The sequence below is a fragment of the Pantherophis guttatus genome, chromosome 4 (assembly GCF_059756535.1).
Source record: "Pantherophis guttatus breed Tessera chromosome 4, ASM5975653v1, whole genome shotgun sequence".
NCBI classification, from domain to species: domain Eukaryota; kingdom Metazoa; phylum Chordata; class Lepidosauria; order Squamata; family Colubridae; genus Pantherophis; species Pantherophis guttatus.
Window position 1 is genome coordinate 25,796,918 of NC_142066.1, and position 20,383 is coordinate 25,817,300.

The following is a 20,383-nucleotide window of genomic DNA, read 5'->3' on the forward strand; positions in this document are numbered from 1 at the left end:
GGTTGTGAGTCTAATTACAGAGGCCAGAAGTGTGAATGTCTTCATTTCATTTGGGAGACCCGATTTCCAACTCTGGGACTTGGTGTGGCGTGGAGACGAATCACATCATCTTGGCGTCAGTCTTCTTTGATCCAAGCTCTTGTGTCTTGAGTTGAGCCTGGCCAAATTGTCACAAAACCAGACAAAGCAGAACACCGCCAGACAGACAACTTTTCCACAAACAGAATGTACGAGATCAAGATTAAGAGAGTTTTTTGACTGGATCCTTCATTCTGCTCTTTTGGTGAAGATAGGGAGGAGAGGAACAGAAGAAAGCAAGCCTTAAGAAAAGACTCACATCCGGCAGGGCTCGCACCTCTCTTGATGTTTACTGTTCTTCTGAACACCTTTTTCCTGGTTTTCTCTGACTGTTATGTACTCACACACCCACCAGTTTCGCCTATCTTGGGTTGGGTTCCCGCTGCTTTCTCCATGAAGTCATGTTTGAATCATTCCAGGTGAGCTTGTGGCCCCCGTCTTCTGGGTGCTGCCGTTTTGATAGGAAATGGTCCAACTGGAAATCTCTGCTAAGGTAGGCAGAAAGCTGCGTGAGAAAGACTTCTAGGCTGCCTCCAACTGATGAAGATGATTGATGGAGCCTGGCAGATAAGATAGGGAATATTCTGAGAAATACCTCCTAGGCAGGGTGGGTCAATGAAGAGGAAATCAGGTGACTTAAGGAACAGCAGCTGGCTTGCCTAGCCAAGTAAGGTTAGCAAGAGCAATAGGGCTTATATACTGCTTCATTGTACTTTACGGCCCTCTTTAAGTGGTTTAGTCAGCATCAGGGGTGAAATGCTCTGAAGTCTGCTACCTGTTTGTGTGCGCATGCATGGTGCGCACCATTTTGCAAAGGTAAGTCTGCAAAGGTAAATAGAACAGCGAGGGGGGAACAGCTATGCCACGCAATTTAGATTTGCTAGAAAGCAGGATTTCCTGCTTTCTAGCAAATATAAATTGCGCGGCACAGCTGATCGTCGGAAATACCGGTTTGCCCAAACCGGTAGCATTTTTTTTACTACCGGTTCCCCTGAACTGGTTGCATTTTTTACTACCAGTTCAGGCGAACTGGTCCGAACAGACCGGTTTCTCATCTTTCAGTGTTTATCAATGGAGTGTTCAATTTGCTTCATGAAGTACTTACCCTACTGCAGATATGCTCAAATTCAAGTTCAGGTTGAAGAACAGAGAAAACTGAGGCAGGATACTTTTTTTTCCTGGCTCTTTTCTTCTTAGCCTGGGACTTCCTCCTCTTTGGACAGTGCCACAAACATACTCAATTCCGTTCAACAATCCCTCGTTAGACCCTTCTTTTCAGACTAGTAGCAAGGTCAATGAGATGAAGAGGAAAACTAAACTGCAGCTTAGAAAGAGCTCCATCAAGGACACTCCTCAACTGCAACCCTGAAGAATCACACCAGGTTCTGTCAAGTAATGCCTGCAGACTGAGGAACAAGTTTGCCTACATTCCTAAACTAGCTACTACAAAGCTTGCAACAAAGCTATGTGCCGAATAATTTATTGCTTCCTTTTAGAGGATATTACAAGTTTGGTAGTTTGATTTTATTTGTTCGTGGCAGACTTGGTTGCTAACATAACACAAAGTATTCCCCCCACCCATTCCTTCCAATGTAGTCCAGCTTTTTCCAATGTGCTGCCCTCATGTGGGCTGGAACTATCAGCCCCTACAATCACTATTTTCTTGACCGATACCTAAATATTTCCTGTTTTGGTTTATAGTAATGGGAACCTGCAGTGTTCAAATAATGGACAACTCCTATGATCACCACACATGATCCTGCTAGCATCACAGAATCACAAGGATGAAGGCAGGCTCCTGCTCTCAGGTTAAGACTCACCAGAGCATCTCTGAGAAACAACCATCCAGGCTGTTTAAAGACCTCATTAAAGAATTCACTTTTCATTGCAGCTTGTTCCACTGGGTCACAATTGTGAGGTCAGGAAATTCTTCCCAACATCTTATCTTGAAAGGACTTCACATGATTTTAACTCAACTGAGTTCTGGTCTCGACTTGTGGGACATGAGAGGAAATCTGTTCTTTCTCTTACATGCCAAACCTTGGGAGGTCAAGACTGCAACCATCTCCCCCCCACGGTTGTCTCTTCTGCAGGTGAGACATAGGCTTCCTGCCCGATTTAGAATTGATACCCTTTTACCTAAAAGACGAATGTGCCCCATTTGTGTCATGCTTGCCAGCAGAGGGAAGTCAGCTATAGTGTAGAGGGGTAATGTAGTCAGTTAAGGGCAGATGGTCAGAATTTTTCTTCTCTGAAGTTTCCTGCCTCCCTACATAAACTAATCCAGTGCAAGGAAGAATGTTTTACTAAAAAAAAAACAGTTTCCCCCAAAATAAGACATCCCCTGATAATAATAATCAGGATTTTGAGCACATGGCAATAAGGCTTATTTCAGGGTTCAAAAAAATGTAAGACAGGGTAGCATCTTCCTGAGGAGAAGATTTCTAAATGAATTGTGTGGACAAAGGATGTGAATGTAAAATTACAACAGGCAGATCGGTTGGTCTTGCATCTGGCTTTTCTGTCTCCCAATTATTTATTTAGTACATTTATATTCCATTATGATCTTTTACATAATCTTGGTAGCAGGATATAAAGGCAGTAAATAAATCAGATTACAAGGAAAGTACTGTCATACAAAATGTTGTATCTGAATGTGACACATCGTCCACTTCTATTCTCAAATGATATCGGTAGTCCTCAACAACTGAGCCCAAAATTTATGTTGCTATGTGAGAAATTAGTTAAGTGAGTTTTGCCCTATTTTACGACATTTCTTGCCACATCTTAACTTACTAACACAATTCTTAAGTGAATGTGGCTTCCCCGTTGACTTTGCTTGTCAGGTCGTAAAAGGGGAATCACACTGCAACTGTCATAAATATGAACCTCTTGGCAAGCATCTGAGTATAAATCATGTGGCCACAGGGATGCTGCAACTTCATAAGTGTGAAAAATGGTCACAAGTCTCTTTTTTCAGTGCTGTTGTAACTTCTTGTAACTTTAATGGTCACTAAAACAAACTATTGTTAAGTTGAGGATTACCTGTTTGGCTGTTTCCTAATAAACTCCTGATATAATTTGCTACCATTCTAAGCACAACCTTTACTTTTAAACTGCAGGTATGCTAAAATAATAGGCTTGGCCACCAAAGCAAACTGCCTATTTTGCTTAAGCTAGTTCAAAACATTCAGATCCATCTCATCCTGGGCACCCTTTTTTGAACTATTACCATCTGGTAGATGGCACAGAACAATAAAAACAAGGACAAATAGGCTGAAAAACAGCTTCTATCCCAGAGCAGTAACTATATTGAATTCTACTGTATAGTGTAATACTAATGCAGTATCAGGGATTTTCAATTCAATTGTATAGAATGTGAAGGATGTGTTTTTGTTTTATTTTTATTGTTTTCTTATGTATGATGTACACTGAAGATGGCATTTAATTTCATTGTACAAGGTGCAAGGACAATAAAGTAAACTAAATTAGGTCTTTGGTTTGAAATGGGCAAATGGGAACAAGGGCAAATATAGATTCCAGTTTGTCCAACTGAGTATGACAGCAAATGACACCTTGTGCTACAGACCAAGTAAATTTGCTGAATTTGAGCGCAATGTGTGGAGAAACACCAACACCCAGCTCCCTTATACAACCTACCCACTGTGCCTAAGCAACCTGTTTTCCAAAGAGATGGAGACATAGAAAGTAAAACCACCTTTAAAAAAAATCCACAAATCCATGTGGTGTGCGTTTTTCCCCCTTTTAACACTTTATTCATAGCATTATTCTGAAGAAAGATTACATCGGTCTTCTGTACAAGTTCTGAACATGCTTCAGTAGGAAAGACAGCTCCATGGGAACACTTCCCCCTCCACCCCAACTGCAGCCCATCCCCAAATCCAGAGAACCGCTGCCGACCCCTAAAACCCACTGCAGTGAGGGAGGGGAGGGAAAATTGTGCTCCCCTATACAAAATAACCTTTGCATAGTTTATGTTCAAAAGAACCTATTTTACAATGAGAGCTGTACACAAGAGGAGTGGAGGGGGGGGGAGGAGTTGACCCAACTCATGAACCCACAAAAAAAGTCCTTGGAGCAGTGAGGCTGTGATTGACATCATTAAAAGAAGACATTTTTCTCTTGGTTGTGATGCAGAAAAGGAGCACATAATCTTACTGGGTTGGGTGGTGTGTCTCCTCTCCCTTGCCCTCCAGGTTGGTTGGGGAAATAACTGTCCCACCTCTTCATGCCTCAAAAGGGCCCGACATGGTGAACGGAATAAGCAGGGAGACAATCAAAAGGGATAGCCAAGAAAGGGAACCTAGCATTTGGTCTCTTGTCATTTAAAAACCAACCCAAAGCCAGTAAAAAAGTAAGAGCTAATCATGTTTATAAATCAGGAGGGCATCCTCTGCAGGATTCAGGGGCGGGTGAGAGGGAAGAGGTTAGAGGAACACCTGGGCCCAAAACGTGACACGTGCCTATCAAAAGCCTGGGCTGGACTTCCCAAAGCGCTGGGGGGCATTTAAGGATAGCAGGTGCCCTGTAGTGTTATTCTAGGGGCAACAACTCTGAAGCTACTCCCCCCACCACCACTCTCTGATCACGGTTAGGAAGTAGCAGAATTCATTTCAAAGTGCTGGCCCTGCCACTATAATCTGCAGCGGGGCAACTGAGCTCCCAAGGCCCAGCGAGCGACTTCAGCGGGAATGCCCCTTGCCTTCTCCCAGAAAAAGCACCTGGGAATCAAGAGCCACGCTCACCGTCCTCCTCCTCCTTCTCCTTTCAAGTAGTACTCCAACAGTCAAGACTGGAATGCAGGGAGCTCCAGTAGCCACCCCCCACATTAACGGGAGGAATAAGAGCAAAGGGAGGGGAGGGACTAGATCACCTTACTGTTATGTGCGGGAAAAGGTGGCGGTCGAGCCATCCCCGCAGAGAAAGACCGTCGGGACCTCTCGCGCTGTGGTCACGTCTTGGGCTTGCGGCCTCTGTTACTTTGCGAAGAGGTAACCGGGGCAGTGGAGGAAGGGGTTATTGGGGAAGAGAGGGCTCCAGTGACCCCCACAGCCGGAGAAGCAAAAACAGGGCCCGTTTTCTTGGGAGGAATCGGGGAGGACCCTGATCTGGTACTGTCGACAGGCTTCGCTGCGCTACGGAGGATGCGGTCAGCCGTCCCACTCTGGTGACCCTGGCCCCTTTTTCGACTGCGCCGCCTGGCTGAGTCATAACACTTGCGCTTCGGCTGCTGGATACACTTATAGCTGTTGGATTCCGAGGAGGATTTCAGAGAAGACTCCGACTCTCCGCCCTCCTGTTCAGAGATGCCTTGGGAAGCAGGTGACTTACTGCTGTTCCTCACCCGCTTGCCCTCCATGGAGCAGCGCCGTTTCCTTCGCTGGGTTTCCCGCTCCAGGGGTGGAACAAGGTAGCCAGGCCGCAGGCGAGTTGAGCGGGCAGGGGTGTCACCAGAAGGCTGTTCCCAAGTACTACTCTCTGCAGATGAAGCCCTCTCAGTGCCTGTGTGCTTTGGAGAGGGTGGAACTAATGCCCCACTGCAAGATTCTGGCTTTTCTTCCCTCTTCAGCAGGGCGAGTCTGGTGAGCGGTCGGGTCTCCTCACCATCCGAAGAGCTCTGGTTGGCGCTGGGCAACGATGGACCAAGGTTATATTTTCTCCTACGCCTTCGTCGTTTGCGGCCAGGAGGAGCTGGGGTGTGCTTCTCCAAAGATGTCTCCTGGTCAGAGTTGGAGGCGGGAGGTTGTGCCATCTCCACCCGAGGCGAAGATGGGTTCTTTGGGGGACGACCCCTTTTCCGCTTAGGTGGAGAATTTGCTGCTGGGGAGCTGGGGGCACCTTTGGGTAGTGAGTGTGACACAGGGGATAGATAAGGCGGATCTTGCATCTCTGGTGAAGTTTCTGTGGCAGAGGCCCCTCGAGGGGAAGATGCTTGGGGTTCACACACTTCAGTGGATGGTTTGGAAAGCGCTTTAGGGAAAGCAGTCAACAATTCTCGTGCCTTCAAGGTGGATTTAGAATCCGACCCGGGTTGAGAATGCAGTGAGGTTCGATTCCGTGCTTTAGCTGAGGTTTTTGAGATGGCCGTTTTGGGATGTAAGTCTAGAGGCTCAGAAAGCTTTGAGGTTGCCTCTGTTACAGAGACTGCCTCAGATTTCGGCAGCTTCTTTTGCACAGTCTGAGGTTTTGTGGATGGGGATAGCAGCGCTTCCGAAGCAGACTTGTTAGGCATGATGGGGGATTGCCGAGTCTTAGGGGGCCGGCCACGCCTTCGCTTTTCCACAGGGGAGTCACCATTCTCACTGCTGTCTGTCTTGCTCTTGGGAGAGGAGCTCTCAGGCCCCTTCTGCTCTGGGGACTGAGTCTGTGGATGGCCCTCGGGTGTTTTCCTCACTGGTGCTTTTCTTTGGGGGCTGATCTCCAGAGCTGGCTCAGGGAAGGGCTGGAGCAACCCTGGACTCTGCTGATCCGGTGACTTGTTCTTGGGGGGACGTCCTCTTTTGCGCTTGACGGGCTCAGAGGACATATTACCTAGCAGCTCCCCTTTCAAACCATCGTCCTTTTCTTTGGCTGCTGCCCGGCTCTCCAATTCGATTCTTCGCCGGGCAGGCAAATCCCGCAGCAGAGGCAAGGCTTTCATAGAAGGCAGAATTTCTGGCTCCGACAGGCTTTGCGTCACGCTGCTGCCCAGATTCATCACAGCCCTGGGGGCCGAATCCAGCTTGCATAGGCGATTGCGACGTCGACGAACGAGCTCTTTTTCCTCCACCACCGTGACCAGGCGCCCTGGCAACTTGCGTAACACTTTGGCGGCAGGGCCATCTGGCGTTTGACAGCTTTGCTGGATTTGCACATCAGCGCTGGTTCGGCGACGGGGAGGTTTGTTCGGTGAAAGGCTGTCATCTGAAGACAAATTTCCTGGAAGCGATGAACTTTCCTGCGAAGAGGCAGAGCTAGGGCAGACTGCTGTAAGCTTAGCCTCCTGGGGCCCCTCCCCGTGATTGTTTTTCCCTACAGTTCCTTGATTTTGAGCTGTTGCTTCACCAAGACTACTGACTTTGTTGTCAGCTGTCTCTGATTTTGGCGATGTACCCTCCAAGGGCACGATTTCAAGCTGGGGCCCAGTTAGCAAACTTGAAAGAGGAGAAGGGAGGTCTCCACTTCTCAGAGATTCCTTCAAGCCATTTTGTTCCTTGATACAGGCCAAAGTTTCCAGTTGAAGGAGAGAGCTTGTAGCTGGAGAGTGATCCAAGGAAGGAAACACAGGAGGGTCCATCTTGGGGGCTTCACTGTCCAACACAAACGATACTGCACTGTCTGCGGCTTCCCAAGTGGCGTCTTTTGTGCTTTTAGAAGAAAGAGACTCGGTTACTACCTTATCAGTGTCATCAAGAGGTGCTGTAGTCTCTTGAGTAGAGATCTGCTTGGTTGCCTCATCCGCAGAATTGACTGGTTCTCCTTCTGCAGCATTGCAGCTGGTGCTCACATCTGCTCCTTCCGTTGGCTTCTCTACACTCATTTTTTGCTCAATCACAGGTAAATTTATTTCACCTGTAACCTCAGGTTTGCTCTCAGAAGTTAGTTCCACAGTGCCAAGTGGCACTGGAGTCATTGCTTCTATTTTACTACCTGGGATATTCAGCTTCCCGGCATCAGGTAATGCCTGTGTACCCGATACTTTCCCAGTGAGCAAAGTGTCTTGTTCTTGGAATGCTGGAACTTCCTTATCTGTAGCAGACTCAGCAGGGTGGAAATCCAGGGTTGGTGGACTGAACTGGGAAATTTCTGTTTCTGTTTTCTGCTCTTCTACATCCGCTTTCAATTTAAATGCCTCTCCATCAAGTTCTTGCAAGTGAAATTCGGGAGCCTTTACCTCCGGCTTAGGTGACACCTCAGGCTTAGGTGGGCTACATGTAACTTTATCCGGGCTGGAAGGTTTTTCAGGCTTCTGCCTCAGCCCTTTATCCAAGTTGGTATCTGATGCCTGTGGGGCACTTTCATCAACAAGCAGGGTCTCAGTCTTTGATGTGGTACCTCTTAGAATTCTGTCCCCAGCAGCTCCAGGATCTGATTTCTGTGAAATAGCTTGTAGCAGCTTATCCCCAGCAGATGGGGTGTCTGTTCTATGGAGATTAGTTCTCAAAACCCTGTCACCAGAAGCTTCACTTCTGTGGAGGGGCATTTTCTGCATCTTCTCCCCACTAGTTGGGCCTTTATTCCATAGCTCTTCCCGACGGGTCAAAGTTCTTCGAGTATTCGGGACTATGTGAGCCTGCTTTTCTTCCCGCACCACCACCACTCTACGTATTGAAGCACTTCTGGTGTGCAGGGCTACTCGGGGCACGTTGTCATCTTCCTCATCTGTCACCATTCGGGAATGCCGGAGATTGGGCAACCTCGTCTGGATGGATTCCACGTGTCCGCTATCCCCATCCTTTGGTGGAAGACGAGTGCTACGGAGCCGTTCACTCATGCGGGTGCCAGTCCTTTCTGACAGTGTCCGGCTAGACATTTTGGCCTTCTTGCTTTTCTTGCTGGAACCTTCCTCATGGAGATAGTTCTCATCTTCATCCTCTGGCAGTTTAAAGACCACCTCATCCTTAGCCTGGTCAATATCTTTGCGGGCAGCTTCCACCTGTTCCTGGAACAACAGAGAAATCAGATAAGGAGAAATCACTACTAGGTTGGCAAGGATTTTAGCTACTCAAAGGCATCAGGAAAAGTAAGACCATAGAGACATAGCCCTTTTCCCCCTTCTCCATAGGACAAAATGCTAAACATCCTCATCATATTTCAAAATGGCAGAAGGTCCTTAATATACAGGATGTGCCAACTGTCCTCTCCATGAAAGGTTGAGAGACCAGAGAAATGGGATTCTCAACAGCCTGGAAGAGGTTTGCTTTGCGGCTATTTTAAAGAAGTTGAATCAGACTGAGGAGCTGACCAACATTTAACGTAAGATTTAGCCGGCTTTTTTTTTTTTTTTTTTTTAAAGAAAAGCTACATGATCCTTGATTCCCATTTTTCTGACCAGGTATTATCTAAAAGAATTTCACCAACCAGGGAGTGGAAATTTACCTCTGCTTGCTTCAACTCCTCCCGACTGATGTCCTCCAGGGATGCCTCCAAAAAGTTCATGGCATAGCGTTCAATAGGAGTGAGCTAGAAAATGGGGGAGGAAAAAATTCACAAGGGATCTTTGAAAAGAATTGATTACATGTTTTAAAATTATTTTGGACATGGGGGTTAGAATGCAGGGCAGTGCTTGTGAGATGTTTCTATTTGTGTTGAATTTTGAATGTTTGTTTACATTTTATTCCTACTGCCTCTTATGGATTTACTTGTTATGCTGCTGTTCGGTTGTATTTTTTTAGTTTTGGTTGGCCTCCCAGAGTCATGATGAGATGGGGAGCCATATACACTTAAACAAACAAGCTGATGAAAAAAATCCTCTGCCTGAATCTAAAGCAGGGGTGTCTGACCTTGGCAGCTATTAAGACCTGTGGACTTCAACTCCCAGAATTTTGGGACTTGAAGTCCGCAAATCCTGAGGTTGTCAAGATTGAATAATCCTGATCTAAAGGAAACAGTATTTTTGTATGACTGCAGCAGGTCTACATCATGGAACAAAGGGGCAGCCTTCCACTTCCATCTCAGGTTAAAAGGAAGGATTTTATATACCTGTTCTACAAGCGAAGCAATTTCCTGCTCTGCTTTAGAAAATTCTTCCTCTTCCTCTTTGGTGGACCGGTCTTCTGCATCCAAAGGAATGTTCTCATTGAATTCTGCCAGCTCAGCCACTTGCTCTGCCTTGGCCTGAGTAGCTGCCCGGATATCTTCAGGGTCCTCGGCCTTGCACAGTGCCTGTGAGGGAAGACATTTCCAGACAGAAATCACAACAGTCCTGGTCCAAGGGGGGGCAGCTCTCTTATGTTCAGCGTAATGAACAAAATAACGTACTTGTTCCAGAATCTGTGTCTGCTTGGTGGCCATGGGATCCTCTTCCTCCTCCTGCACTGGGACTGGGGTCTCTCCTTCCTTCTTAGTGGGTTCATCTAGTGGCATTTCAAACAGCTCACGGATCGTTTGCTGAGGGCAGAGAAATTAAGTTACAAAATAACCTCAAGATAGGAACTGCTGGCCTACACATCTGATTATTCTTTTGTTGCCTTTTTTGTAGCAGATTAACATAACTAAGGATATCTTAGAGTAACAGGGCAGAATTAAGAAGCTTCTTTACGATTGAAACTGTGGGTCCCATACGCTGTTACACCAACCACATCACAATTCAGCACCAAGATTCAGAATCAATTACAGATGTTTATAGTAACCTGCTTGAAGTAGGCTGTAGTGAAGTTGCCCCCCTCAATAGCCATATCTCCTAGCATCCTTTTTTGATTAGCTTTCTTCAGAATATTTTCCTCCACAGTCCTTTCGCTGATCAACCTAAAGAAGGCATCAGAGAGTTAATCTGTAAATTTCTGCTAGGAATTGTGTCTACATCAGGAAAAGCCTATGAAACTAATGAACAGGTTTTTTTTTAAAAAAAGGTTTGTGCTATAATACAATTATTAACCATCTAGATCAGTGGTCCCCAACCTTTTTATCGCCGCGGCCCGCTGAGCGCGCGCAGGGGTGGGGCCACGGCCCAGGAGCCTTTGCGCAGGCCCATTGCGCACGGCCCAGGAGCCTTTGCGCAGGCCCATTGCGCACGGCCCAGGAGCCTTTGCGCAGGCCCATTGCGCACGGCCCAGGAGCCTTTGCGCAGGCCCATTGCGCACGGCCCAGGAGCCTTTGCGCAGGCCCATTGCGCACGGCCCAGGAGCTTTTGCGCAGGCCCATTGTGCACGGCCCAGGAGCCTTTGCGCTGAAGCGTTCCTGTCCCCCGGCCGCTGCGCGGCCCGGTGCCAGGTACTCCACGGCCCGGCACCGGTCCGCGGACCGGGGGTTGGGGACCACTGATCTAGATAATTTTCTGCAGCTACCAGAGCTTCTTCTAATTGCTGGTGCTGAAAAATGGGAGTGTGGCTATCTGTTAAAATGACCCTATAGGAGATCAGGCTGAGCCCAAAGGAGGGGGTCAAATGCATTATAAATCATGAGTCCTTATGCAGCAAGAAATCTTAAGTCCATCCAACCCACCTTGAATACCTCTCTTATCTCCCGCTCATTTCCCTTAGCTGGCAGATGGTCAGATTCTTGTAAAGAGTTTAAGCTTGCAATAAAGCTTTATACAAGTAGTCCTTGACTTACAACCACAACTGAGCCCAAAATTTCTGTTGCTAAGCGAAACATTTGTTAAGTGACTTTTGCCCCGTTTTACGACCTTTCTTGCCACACTTGTTAAGTGAATCACTGCAGTTAAGTTAGAAACATGGCTGTTAAGTGAATCTGGTTTCCCCACTGACTTTGCTTGTCAGAAAATTGCAGAAGTGATACATGACCCCAAGGCACTGCAAAAGTCATAATTATGTGTCAGTTGCCAAGCATCTGAATTTTGATCACCTGGCCACGGAGATGCTGCAATGATTCCAAGTGTGAAAAATGGTCAGTCGCTTTTTTCAAGGCGGTGGTAACTTCAAACGGTCACCAAATGAATTGCTGTAAGTTGAGGGCTACTTGTTCTCATTTGAACTGCCTGAATCTTCTGATTTCCCCGCTGTTTGACAAGACACATAACCAATTAGATCCCATGCTTTGTACCTCTTCTCCAATCTCATTTGCCAAGTGTGCAGACTGAAATCCTGGAGAGTAACTGCCAGTCAGTGTAAACATGGCTAAATGAGATTAACCGATGCTCTGAAATAATAGAAAATACTTGTAGCTTGGGTTTTAGATTTTGGACGTGGTTTGCTCTTCAAGCTTGTTTCAATTTAGTTTCTGAGCGTTTCATTACCAGATTAGGTAACATCATCATCATAACCAATGTTTTGTTATACATGGAGTAGAAAGCTTATTTAACCTGTAGATGTGGACATCCCGTGTCTGCCCGATACGGTGGCAGCGATCTTGGGCCTGGGCATCCATGGTGGGGTTCCAGTCACTGTCATAGAACACTACAGTGTCAGCACCAGTCAGGTTTACTCCCACCCCACCGCTGCGCGTTGACAAGATGAAGCAGAAGATGCGCTTGTCTGCATTGAAACGCTCCATCAGTGCCTGCCAAAATCAAAGAAAGAAAGAAAATCCTGGACTGGGATTCTGCCTTTACCTCACCAGATATCAATTCTGAAGAGAACCTCACTAAAGTCATCTTTGAGGCTTCAGAGTTGCCACAAGGCAGAAAGGACAGGGAGGGAGGAAAATAGATAGCTGGGGTTTGTAGTCAAAACAAAAAGTTTTCCTGTGGGAGCAAGGACATTCCAACAGGTGCTGGGGAGAGGAATGGAGTAACCAAGCAACGAGCCAGCACCTCTATTAGGCAACGTGACTGATGACTTGAGGAAAAGGGGGAACTTTCACTTTTTAATTAGGTGAAAACCGAGGGAACTTTCAGAGTTGTTTTTCACCAGTCGTGCCAATATGATGTATCCAATAAATTGTTCTTTGAGGAATCTACCTGCCTCGTAGTTCTGCTTTCTATGGGTGCATTACTTGGAATGCTGACAACAGAGAGGACAGCTCCTGGTCCCTTCAATTAAACAACGTCACATTGTTAGATTCCAGAGTAATTCACTCTCTATGGCAATGTCTGCCCTATGAATCTGATCACTCCAGAGATTAGGATGGCCTCAATCCTTTGAGCCTCTCACTGTTCTCCCAGGTGTTTGGGCTGTGTGGTTAATCAAGCTGGGCTGGTTAATGTTACTCACTATGAATTGGACTCTGTTTATGGTTTTGGACATTTGTTTTTTGTTAAACTGTGCTTGTTCTTAATTTTTGCATGCAAGTCAGAAACACTTCTGTGAGACGGGTGGGGTTTATACATTGTTTATATGAATACATGAGGTAGGAAGAAAGCAGCATGAATCACTTCTGGGAAAAGGGCAGGGATTTGCTTAGCATTTCAAGAAGGGCACAAGCTGACTTCCGGTTTGCTCTCCGTTGAAGCCAGACGGTCCCTCGGGACCGCCAGCCCCATCGCCTGTAAAGAGCCGCCTTTACAACGGAAAGGCGGCTCGAAAAACTCCATTTCCATAAGGAAATATGAGATAGAGCAGGTGAGGGCAGGTAGAGCTCTCCGCGAAGCCCACAGAGGTTTTTTTTTACTCTTGGGAGTGAAGCAGATGAGGCTCCCTATTTCCCTCGCCGCTGCTCCGGGCTTTGGGAGACCTCTGCTTTTTTGCAGAGCCAGGCGACGACAACAAGCCTTTTAAAGAAAATTAACAGACTAAGTAAAGAGGATGAGATCTGGACCTGTGACCCTAAATCGCAAGTATTTTTATTTACTTTGTAAAAGATATTGAAGAAAGCAAAAAAGAATTTTTAAAATGGCGACTGCCGAGGCTTGAGCAGGGAAAGCTGAAAAGGGAAAGTCCTTCCGTTTCTTATTAAGCTACAAAGTAGCGGAATAAATACTCCTGGCTACAATTGAAGAAAAAGCTCCACTTTTGTGTTTTCTCTTTCCTGGAGATTTGATATTGATCTTGTTTGGAAAGAAGCTTTTTTTTTTCTTTGCTTTTCTTTTCTTTTCTAAAAGAGTTTGTCTGTGTGGAAATATGGCGTTTAGACTAACAAAGCCAGACAAACAAGCAGTGAGGGGGGATTCCCCCATCTACAAACTATATGAACAAGTTCTAAACCTACAGACTCAGAAAACTGATTTTAATATAATTGAATTTCTCTTGGAGGAGATTGTTAAGAAGGGATGAGATTATGAACCAGAACTTTGAAAAATTTAAACAGGAAATTAAAGAATTGGTGCAATTAAAGTTTGATACTTTGCAACGAAAGATTGCAAAAGTGACTAATGGTTTTTCAGAAATTGCTATGAAGTTGGATACAAATATTAATTTATTAGAGTCTAAAATGGAGGAAATTGAGGATAATTTGGACAATAAAATACAAAGAATTGAAAATGATTTGATAAACATTCAAGACAATAGCTTAGAAGAAAAACCTAAAATGGAAGCTGATCATGAGACTTGTAATGCTGAAAATATAAAACAACGGATTGAAAAAGAAGTTTTAATGATGCAACATAATCTCACAGAATATGCGATTAGACTGAGAGGATTACAGGAAAATAACAGAGATGACTTAAGGAAAATATCTTCTGAAATTTTGGCTGGGATTTTAAAGGTTCATCCTGAGGAAGTATTTTGTAGGATTGACAGAGTCTATAGAATAAATTCCTGGATTGCAAAGCAAAGGCAACTGCCTAGAGATGTGGTGATTTATTTTACAGATAAAGAAATAAGAAATAATATTGTGCAAAAATCTTTTAATTCTACTTTGCAATTGTTTGTAAGAAAGATTTGGATATATAAAGAATTACCGCCTAAGATGTTATTGGAAAGAAAGAAATTTGGATTTCTGGTGACTGAGCTTAAAAAACAAAATATTTTATTTAGATGGGATGTTCCAGTTGGTATAATATTGAGATATCAAGGAGAAAGATACCAATTAAATACTGTTGAAAAAGCGGAAGAATTTCACCAAATTTTTTTGAAAATGAGCTCAACATTTTTATGCACAACACAAGATAAGCAGAAGGAGTTGGAAATAAAGGAAAAATATCGAGCTACAGAGGCTTCTGTAGATGAATCGCCTTTGGATTCTTTAGATGCCTCAGTTGGATTATCTATAAATAAGAGAGACGTGGCATCGGATTCTAACGTGATGACTCATCAAGTCACAGACAAGCATGGAAATCAATTAGTTGATACACAACTTCTAGAAAAGAAATATGAGCCACAAAAGCAAAACCAACAAGATCAAGTCATAAATCAGAACGAAAACCGATCAGTTGATATACAACTCGTAGAAAGAAAATTAGGATGGAGATCAAACCCACAAAAATTCAAGAAAAAAAGAAACAGATCTCACAAAAACAAAAATTTCTAAATTAGGCAACAGTGAAGCCAGTTACTTAAAAGATGACTGAATACATGAAAAGATAGTTGAGGCGAAGTATTGGTTAATATTATCCTGAGGAGTGATAGACCTCTGCAACGCCGTAATTTTGGGATGTGAAAAGGGCCTTAAATTGTTGGATTGGAATTATCTATTTTGGATTTTTTTGATAAATGTATTATGTTTATGCTGAGCTATATGGCAAGAGAGCTATGCTGGGGCATGCAGAAGATCTGGCTGTTACCCCATTATGACAGTGGGAATTAATAATCCTGAAGAAAGCCACTACTACAGATATTATATGGAATACAATTACAATGTCACTCGGGTGGTTGTTTTCTTTTTTTATATACATGAAGATATTCATTACTGATGGGGGCAGATGATAACTGAGGATTTTGAACATTCTGTTGCAATCAGGATGTTATGTTACCCTAATATGGGTGATGGAGTTAACAATCCAGTGGAAAGACATCAAAGAAGACATTATATGGACTATAAGTTTAAAGTCATTGATTTTATCTATATAAGGGAATATGTTTTTTAGCAGGGTGGGCAGAAGAATAAAGATATTAAGAATTGTTATGTATGGTAATTTTGTAGGAAAGTGGGTGGAGACAGACTAGTTTATTGATTGTTTAGTTTAAGAAAAGGGATGTTTAAGAGATATATTGGAGTGGAGGAAATGGATAGAGTTGAATAAATGTTAAATTAGGATTTATTATATAGTTTTATAGGGGAAGGCTGCTTTGAAATGTTATATTAATATACACAAAAGATTAAATGTTAAATTAGGATTTATTATATAGTCTTAAAGTGGAAGGTTGTTTTGAAATGTTATATTAATATACAGATATATGTATGGAGGAGGAGAAAAAGGGCAGATTATTGCTAAATTGGGAGTCATAATAATATTACTATGCTAAATCAGAAGTTATTATACAATGTTATAGTAGAATGTTATTTTGAAATGTATGGTAAAAGGGGGATGTAATAATATTATTAGAAAGAAAGGGTCAGTATTTGGGGGATGGAGTAAGGGGATGGTAAAATATTATATAATCTGTTATGAATTTGGATCTTACTTTGAAGAAGTCACAGGGGGACGGGTGGTGAGGGGGGGTTAGGGAGGAGGGGGGGAGAAAAAAGGGGGAAAAATCTGTATTTGAAAAACTTTTTCAATAAAAAAAAAAAAAAAGAAGGGCACAAGCTGCTATCACTTACCTGCCGCTGCTCTACCCGAGTGCTACCATCCAATCGCAGATAGATGTGCCCGTGATAATTGAGGAATTGTTCCAACACATCCAACATGCGGGTCATCTGGGTGAAAATCAGGACCCGGTGGGCTCCAGCCTTGAGTTGCCGTAGTAGAACATCCAAAGTCTGCAATTTCCCTGAAGACAAACAAAAAAAGAGAGTAATTGGACAATGGGTAATTTATATATCTGCCAACCCAGAAATAATTTGCTTGACCTTACAAGCAGACCGATGCATGGCCCTTATTTTCTGACTGGCATCAAATGGACCCTAAACTCTTCATCACCTACCACAGTCGTACTGGATGAGGCGAAGGTCTGGGAACTGAGTCCTCATGTTGCAAATGATACGATGCAGGCAACTTGCATGGGGCGAGAGCTCTTGCCGCAAGGTCTCCTTGAAGACCGACTGCTGGAGCAGGAGTGTTGGGGGAGGATGAGAGGTGTGCATGGTGATAGCCGGAGCCTCCACAGGAGGCATAACGAAAATGAACCTGCAAAGATGAACAGACAGTAAAGGAGACGTAAGAACACATATTCAATAGCCAGTTCGGTGTAGTGGTTAAAGTGCTGGCCTAGAAAGCAGGAGACCATGAGTTCTACTCCCACTTTAGGCATGAAAACTGGCTGGGTGACCTTGAGCCACTTCCTCTCTCTCAGCCCAACTCACTTCACAGAGTTGCTGTTGTAGGGAAAATAGGAAGAGGAAGGAGACTCTAGGTATGCCACCTTGAATTACTTATAAAGTACTCAATGTGGGTTAAAACTCTAATAGACACATAAATACTTCAAGAAAATAGAGAGGAAGATTTGACTAAACCTGGAACTCACAGGAATACTTTGAAAAAACTCAAGGATTTCTTCATGCTTCTCCCCTTTAGGACCATCATTTCAAAACAGCCAAATGTCTGCAGGAAAATGTTACCTCTCTATAATGTCCATCAGCTCCTCAATCCGTTGCTGGGGTGTCAGGACTGCTTGGGCCAAATTTTCTGACCGCTGCCAATAGGCCTCAAGATGCTGAGCGCCCCTTTGGACTTGTGCTGCGTAGCAATGGGTGTATCCAGATCCTCTCGAGCCCTTCGGTTCCACTTCCTGGGTTACCATGGCTCGTTCTTCACTCGCCTCCACAACCACCTCCTCTTCCTTTTCCTGCACAGGTGGCGGAGCAGGGGGAAAGAGGGTGCAAAAGCGGAGCACTTCGGTACCGTAGATTGGTGCAAGGTTGCAATGCTGTTCATTGAGACGGAAAAGCCGGTCAAGGCGCTCCTCCTTCTGCTTCTTCCTCTTCTCCTCAAGTACTTCCTGGAGGCCAGAGCAAGCAGATAGAATTGTATTCAACTTACCACCTCCCTGCCGCAACCTGTCAACTATCCTGTTCCAGCCCTACCCCTCCCCGCCACCAAAAACCATGCCCCTGTGCCAAGGAACTCACCAGAAAGAAAGGGGAGCGGGGTGGGGGAGGAGGTTGCCGTCTCGGCCTTGGGGCCAGGATGGAAAGGGGTGGTGGTGGTGTAGGTGTAGTAGAACGCAGAGTTAACATCTCCGGTTCCTCCTTGGGCATGGGGCTTGAGGCAATTTGGGACACCATTGTAGGAGAAGTGTTGGCAGAAACAGTAACAGTGGCAGCTGGGCTGATAGCAAATGAAGCAACTGTGGGAGGCGGGGAAGGAGGAACTGTGAAGGAAACAGAAGAGCAATCATGAGGATTGCCAATAAATCTACAATCTCTTTCATGTTTTCTAGAGTATGGCAACGTGTCACTTGGCTCCCTCTTTGGACTGGAGTTACTGTACATGTTAAATTTTGTTTAGAAGATTCGTTGGCTTCTGTAGGTGCTTGTTTTCTTTGGAAATACATTTTAAAAGGATGAGAACAAAAATGAATACCACACACCTTTAATGACTTCAAAACATGTTGTATCACAGCTGGAAAGTTACCAGTTCTCCATCAACTGCAAAATGTTGTAAAGAATGCATGTTTTTGCTATGTTTGAACTATCAGTGGTATCATTTACCACTGTTTAGAGGGGTATGAGGGCTCTAAACAGGGCTAGAGGGCTGAATCTATGTCAGCATTTGGAGAATATATTTTTGGTCAATTCACAACAGAATTTAGCAATTATTATTCTGGATGCTGAGAATGCTTTTGATAAGATTTCCTGGAAGTTTCTGAAACATGCACAGATTTATTCTAGATTCCCTACAGCTTATAGCCTACACTGATGTTTAGAGTTAAGAGTTTAAATTAATTAATTTGGGGTATTTTCAGAGGGTAGTATTATGTTATGCAACTCATCAAGGATGCCCTCTTTCATTATTTCTGATAAAAGTGTATGTTTTGGCTATATTATCTGGTTATTTTTTTTTAATTACATGAGCTACTATCAGCCATTTACCTGCATAAAATTAGAAGAATATTTTAGCAGATAAATATGTTCCTTAATTTTTATTTTTGATATAACATCATTTTAAAAAAAAATCAATTTGAAGCTGGCACCAGGATCCAACTCCCAAATTTTCTTAGATACCTGCAATCCCACCTGGTGATTTTAAGACATGCTTACCCAGTTGTTGTTCCAGGTTGGGGTTTGAGGTTTGTATCATTCGCAGCATGGGTCTCACCAGGGTCTGGAGGGGAGCTGGTGCAGGTGGCCTCACTGGGCCCAGTGGCTGGTTAGGCAGCCTAACTGATGAGGCTGGGTTCATAGGAAGTGGGGCTCGCTGGGCCAAGAGGGCTGTTGGAAGGCCAGGTAAAGTACTGGCAGTTGTTGGTGTCACAGGACGCATGGGTGGATGCTGTGGCCCAGGTGATGGGGACACCAAGCCATCTCGAGGAGCCTGTCGTACGACAATCTTCACTACACCAGAACTATTCACTGCTGAGGATGGCACTGTAAGAAACAAAGGCAGAGGAGAGAGGGTGGATTGTGGCTCGATTGTGAAACACAATTATTTCTGGTTATTACTGTTTACTACAGGTAGTCCTTGATTTACAACAGTTCGTTTAGTGACCGTTCAAAGTTACGACACTGAAAAGAAGTGACTGACGACCATTGCAGCATCCCCATGGTCACATGATCAAAATTCAGATGCTTGGCAACTGATTCACATTTACAACGTGTGCAGTGTCCCAGGGTCATGTGATCCCCTTTTACGACCTTCTGACAAGCAAAGTCAATGGGGAAGCCTTGATTCACTTAACCACTATGTTACTAACTTAACAACTGTAGGGATTCACTTAACAAACATGACAAGAAAAGTCGTGAAATGGGGCAAAACTCAATATGTTTCTCACTTAGTAACATAAATTATAAGCTCAATTGTGGTCGCAAGTCGAGGACTATTTTATTCATTGGAATAGGGAGAAAACTGGAACATAAAGAAGATATAGAAAGAAAAAGGCTGCCAAATGACAAAGAAGACAACTGGTGATGTAATTCAAGACAAAGCATGCCTCAAACACAGTCACAGGAAAGGAAAGCTGGTGGAGGACAACCAGTTGCAGAAAGAGGCTTAAAGTCCCCAAATCCATTTCCTAAATGACTTTTCCCTCACAAGCCAGAAAGAAAACTCTAGGATGCAGAGCTGTACTGACCTTGAGTAACAGCAATAGGGACGCTGATTGTTGCTGTGGAAGCAACAGGTGGAACAGTTGTGCTGGTAGCTGGAACCGGCAGGATGGTGGGAGGCTGCTGGCCCGGAACAGTCTGCATACCAACTGGGTTCTGCCCTGCCTGCTGGGCCATAGCCTGGATCAAAGCCACTTGAGCTGGCTGGCTGATTATGTGGTGCTGCCCCCCAGCGGACACCAAGTGAACCACATTCCCTGGAGAGAAAGAAGGGAAGGAGAATTCTTGCCCGTTTTGTTGTCTTTTCTATCTGCAATGCGTAGTAGTAGTAATGTTTTAAATAAATCTGTAAGCCCTCCTCGAGAGAGCGAGCCCTCTTGAGTCAAGGCTCTAGTTTTGTTCTATCCCTCTGGTCACCGGATGACTCACAAAGAGACACCAG

At 44.5% G+C, this 20,383-nt stretch overlaps 1 protein-coding gene across 5 annotated transcripts in view; it reads right to left on the reverse strand.

The window, feature by feature from the left end:
* Positions 1-3,827: 3,827 nt before the first annotated feature.
* The window catches only part of SRCAP (Snf2 related CREBBP activator protein), a 30,107-nt gene continuing 13,551 nt past the window's right edge, over positions 3,828-20,383 (reverse strand). For 4 of the 5 annotated variants that reach the window (XM_087891794.1, XM_060692831.2, XM_087891793.1 and 1 more), the window contains exons 21-32: positions 19,968-20,198; positions 18,937-19,263; positions 17,806-18,047; positions 17,296-17,675; positions 16,662-16,864; positions 16,339-16,508; positions 12,062-12,258; positions 10,431-10,545; positions 10,060-10,188; positions 9,781-9,963; positions 9,178-9,261; positions 3,828-8,740 (exon numbers count right to left, since the gene is read on the reverse strand). In XM_087891794.1, coding sequence (XP_087747920.1) covers positions 5,051-8,740; positions 9,178-9,261; positions 9,781-9,963; positions 10,060-10,188; positions 10,431-10,545; positions 12,062-12,258; positions 16,339-16,508; positions 16,662-16,864; positions 17,296-17,675; positions 17,806-18,047; positions 18,937-19,263; positions 19,968-20,198 — 5,951 coding nt within the window. In that variant the 3' untranslated portion in view covers positions 3,828-5,050. The remainder of the gene's footprint in view (positions 8,741-9,177; positions 9,262-9,780; positions 9,964-10,059; positions 10,189-10,430; positions 10,546-12,061; positions 12,259-16,338; positions 16,509-16,661; positions 16,865-17,295; positions 17,676-17,805; positions 18,048-18,936; positions 19,264-19,967; positions 20,199-20,383) is intronic. The other variant, XM_087891795.1, reaches the window with a different exon arrangement.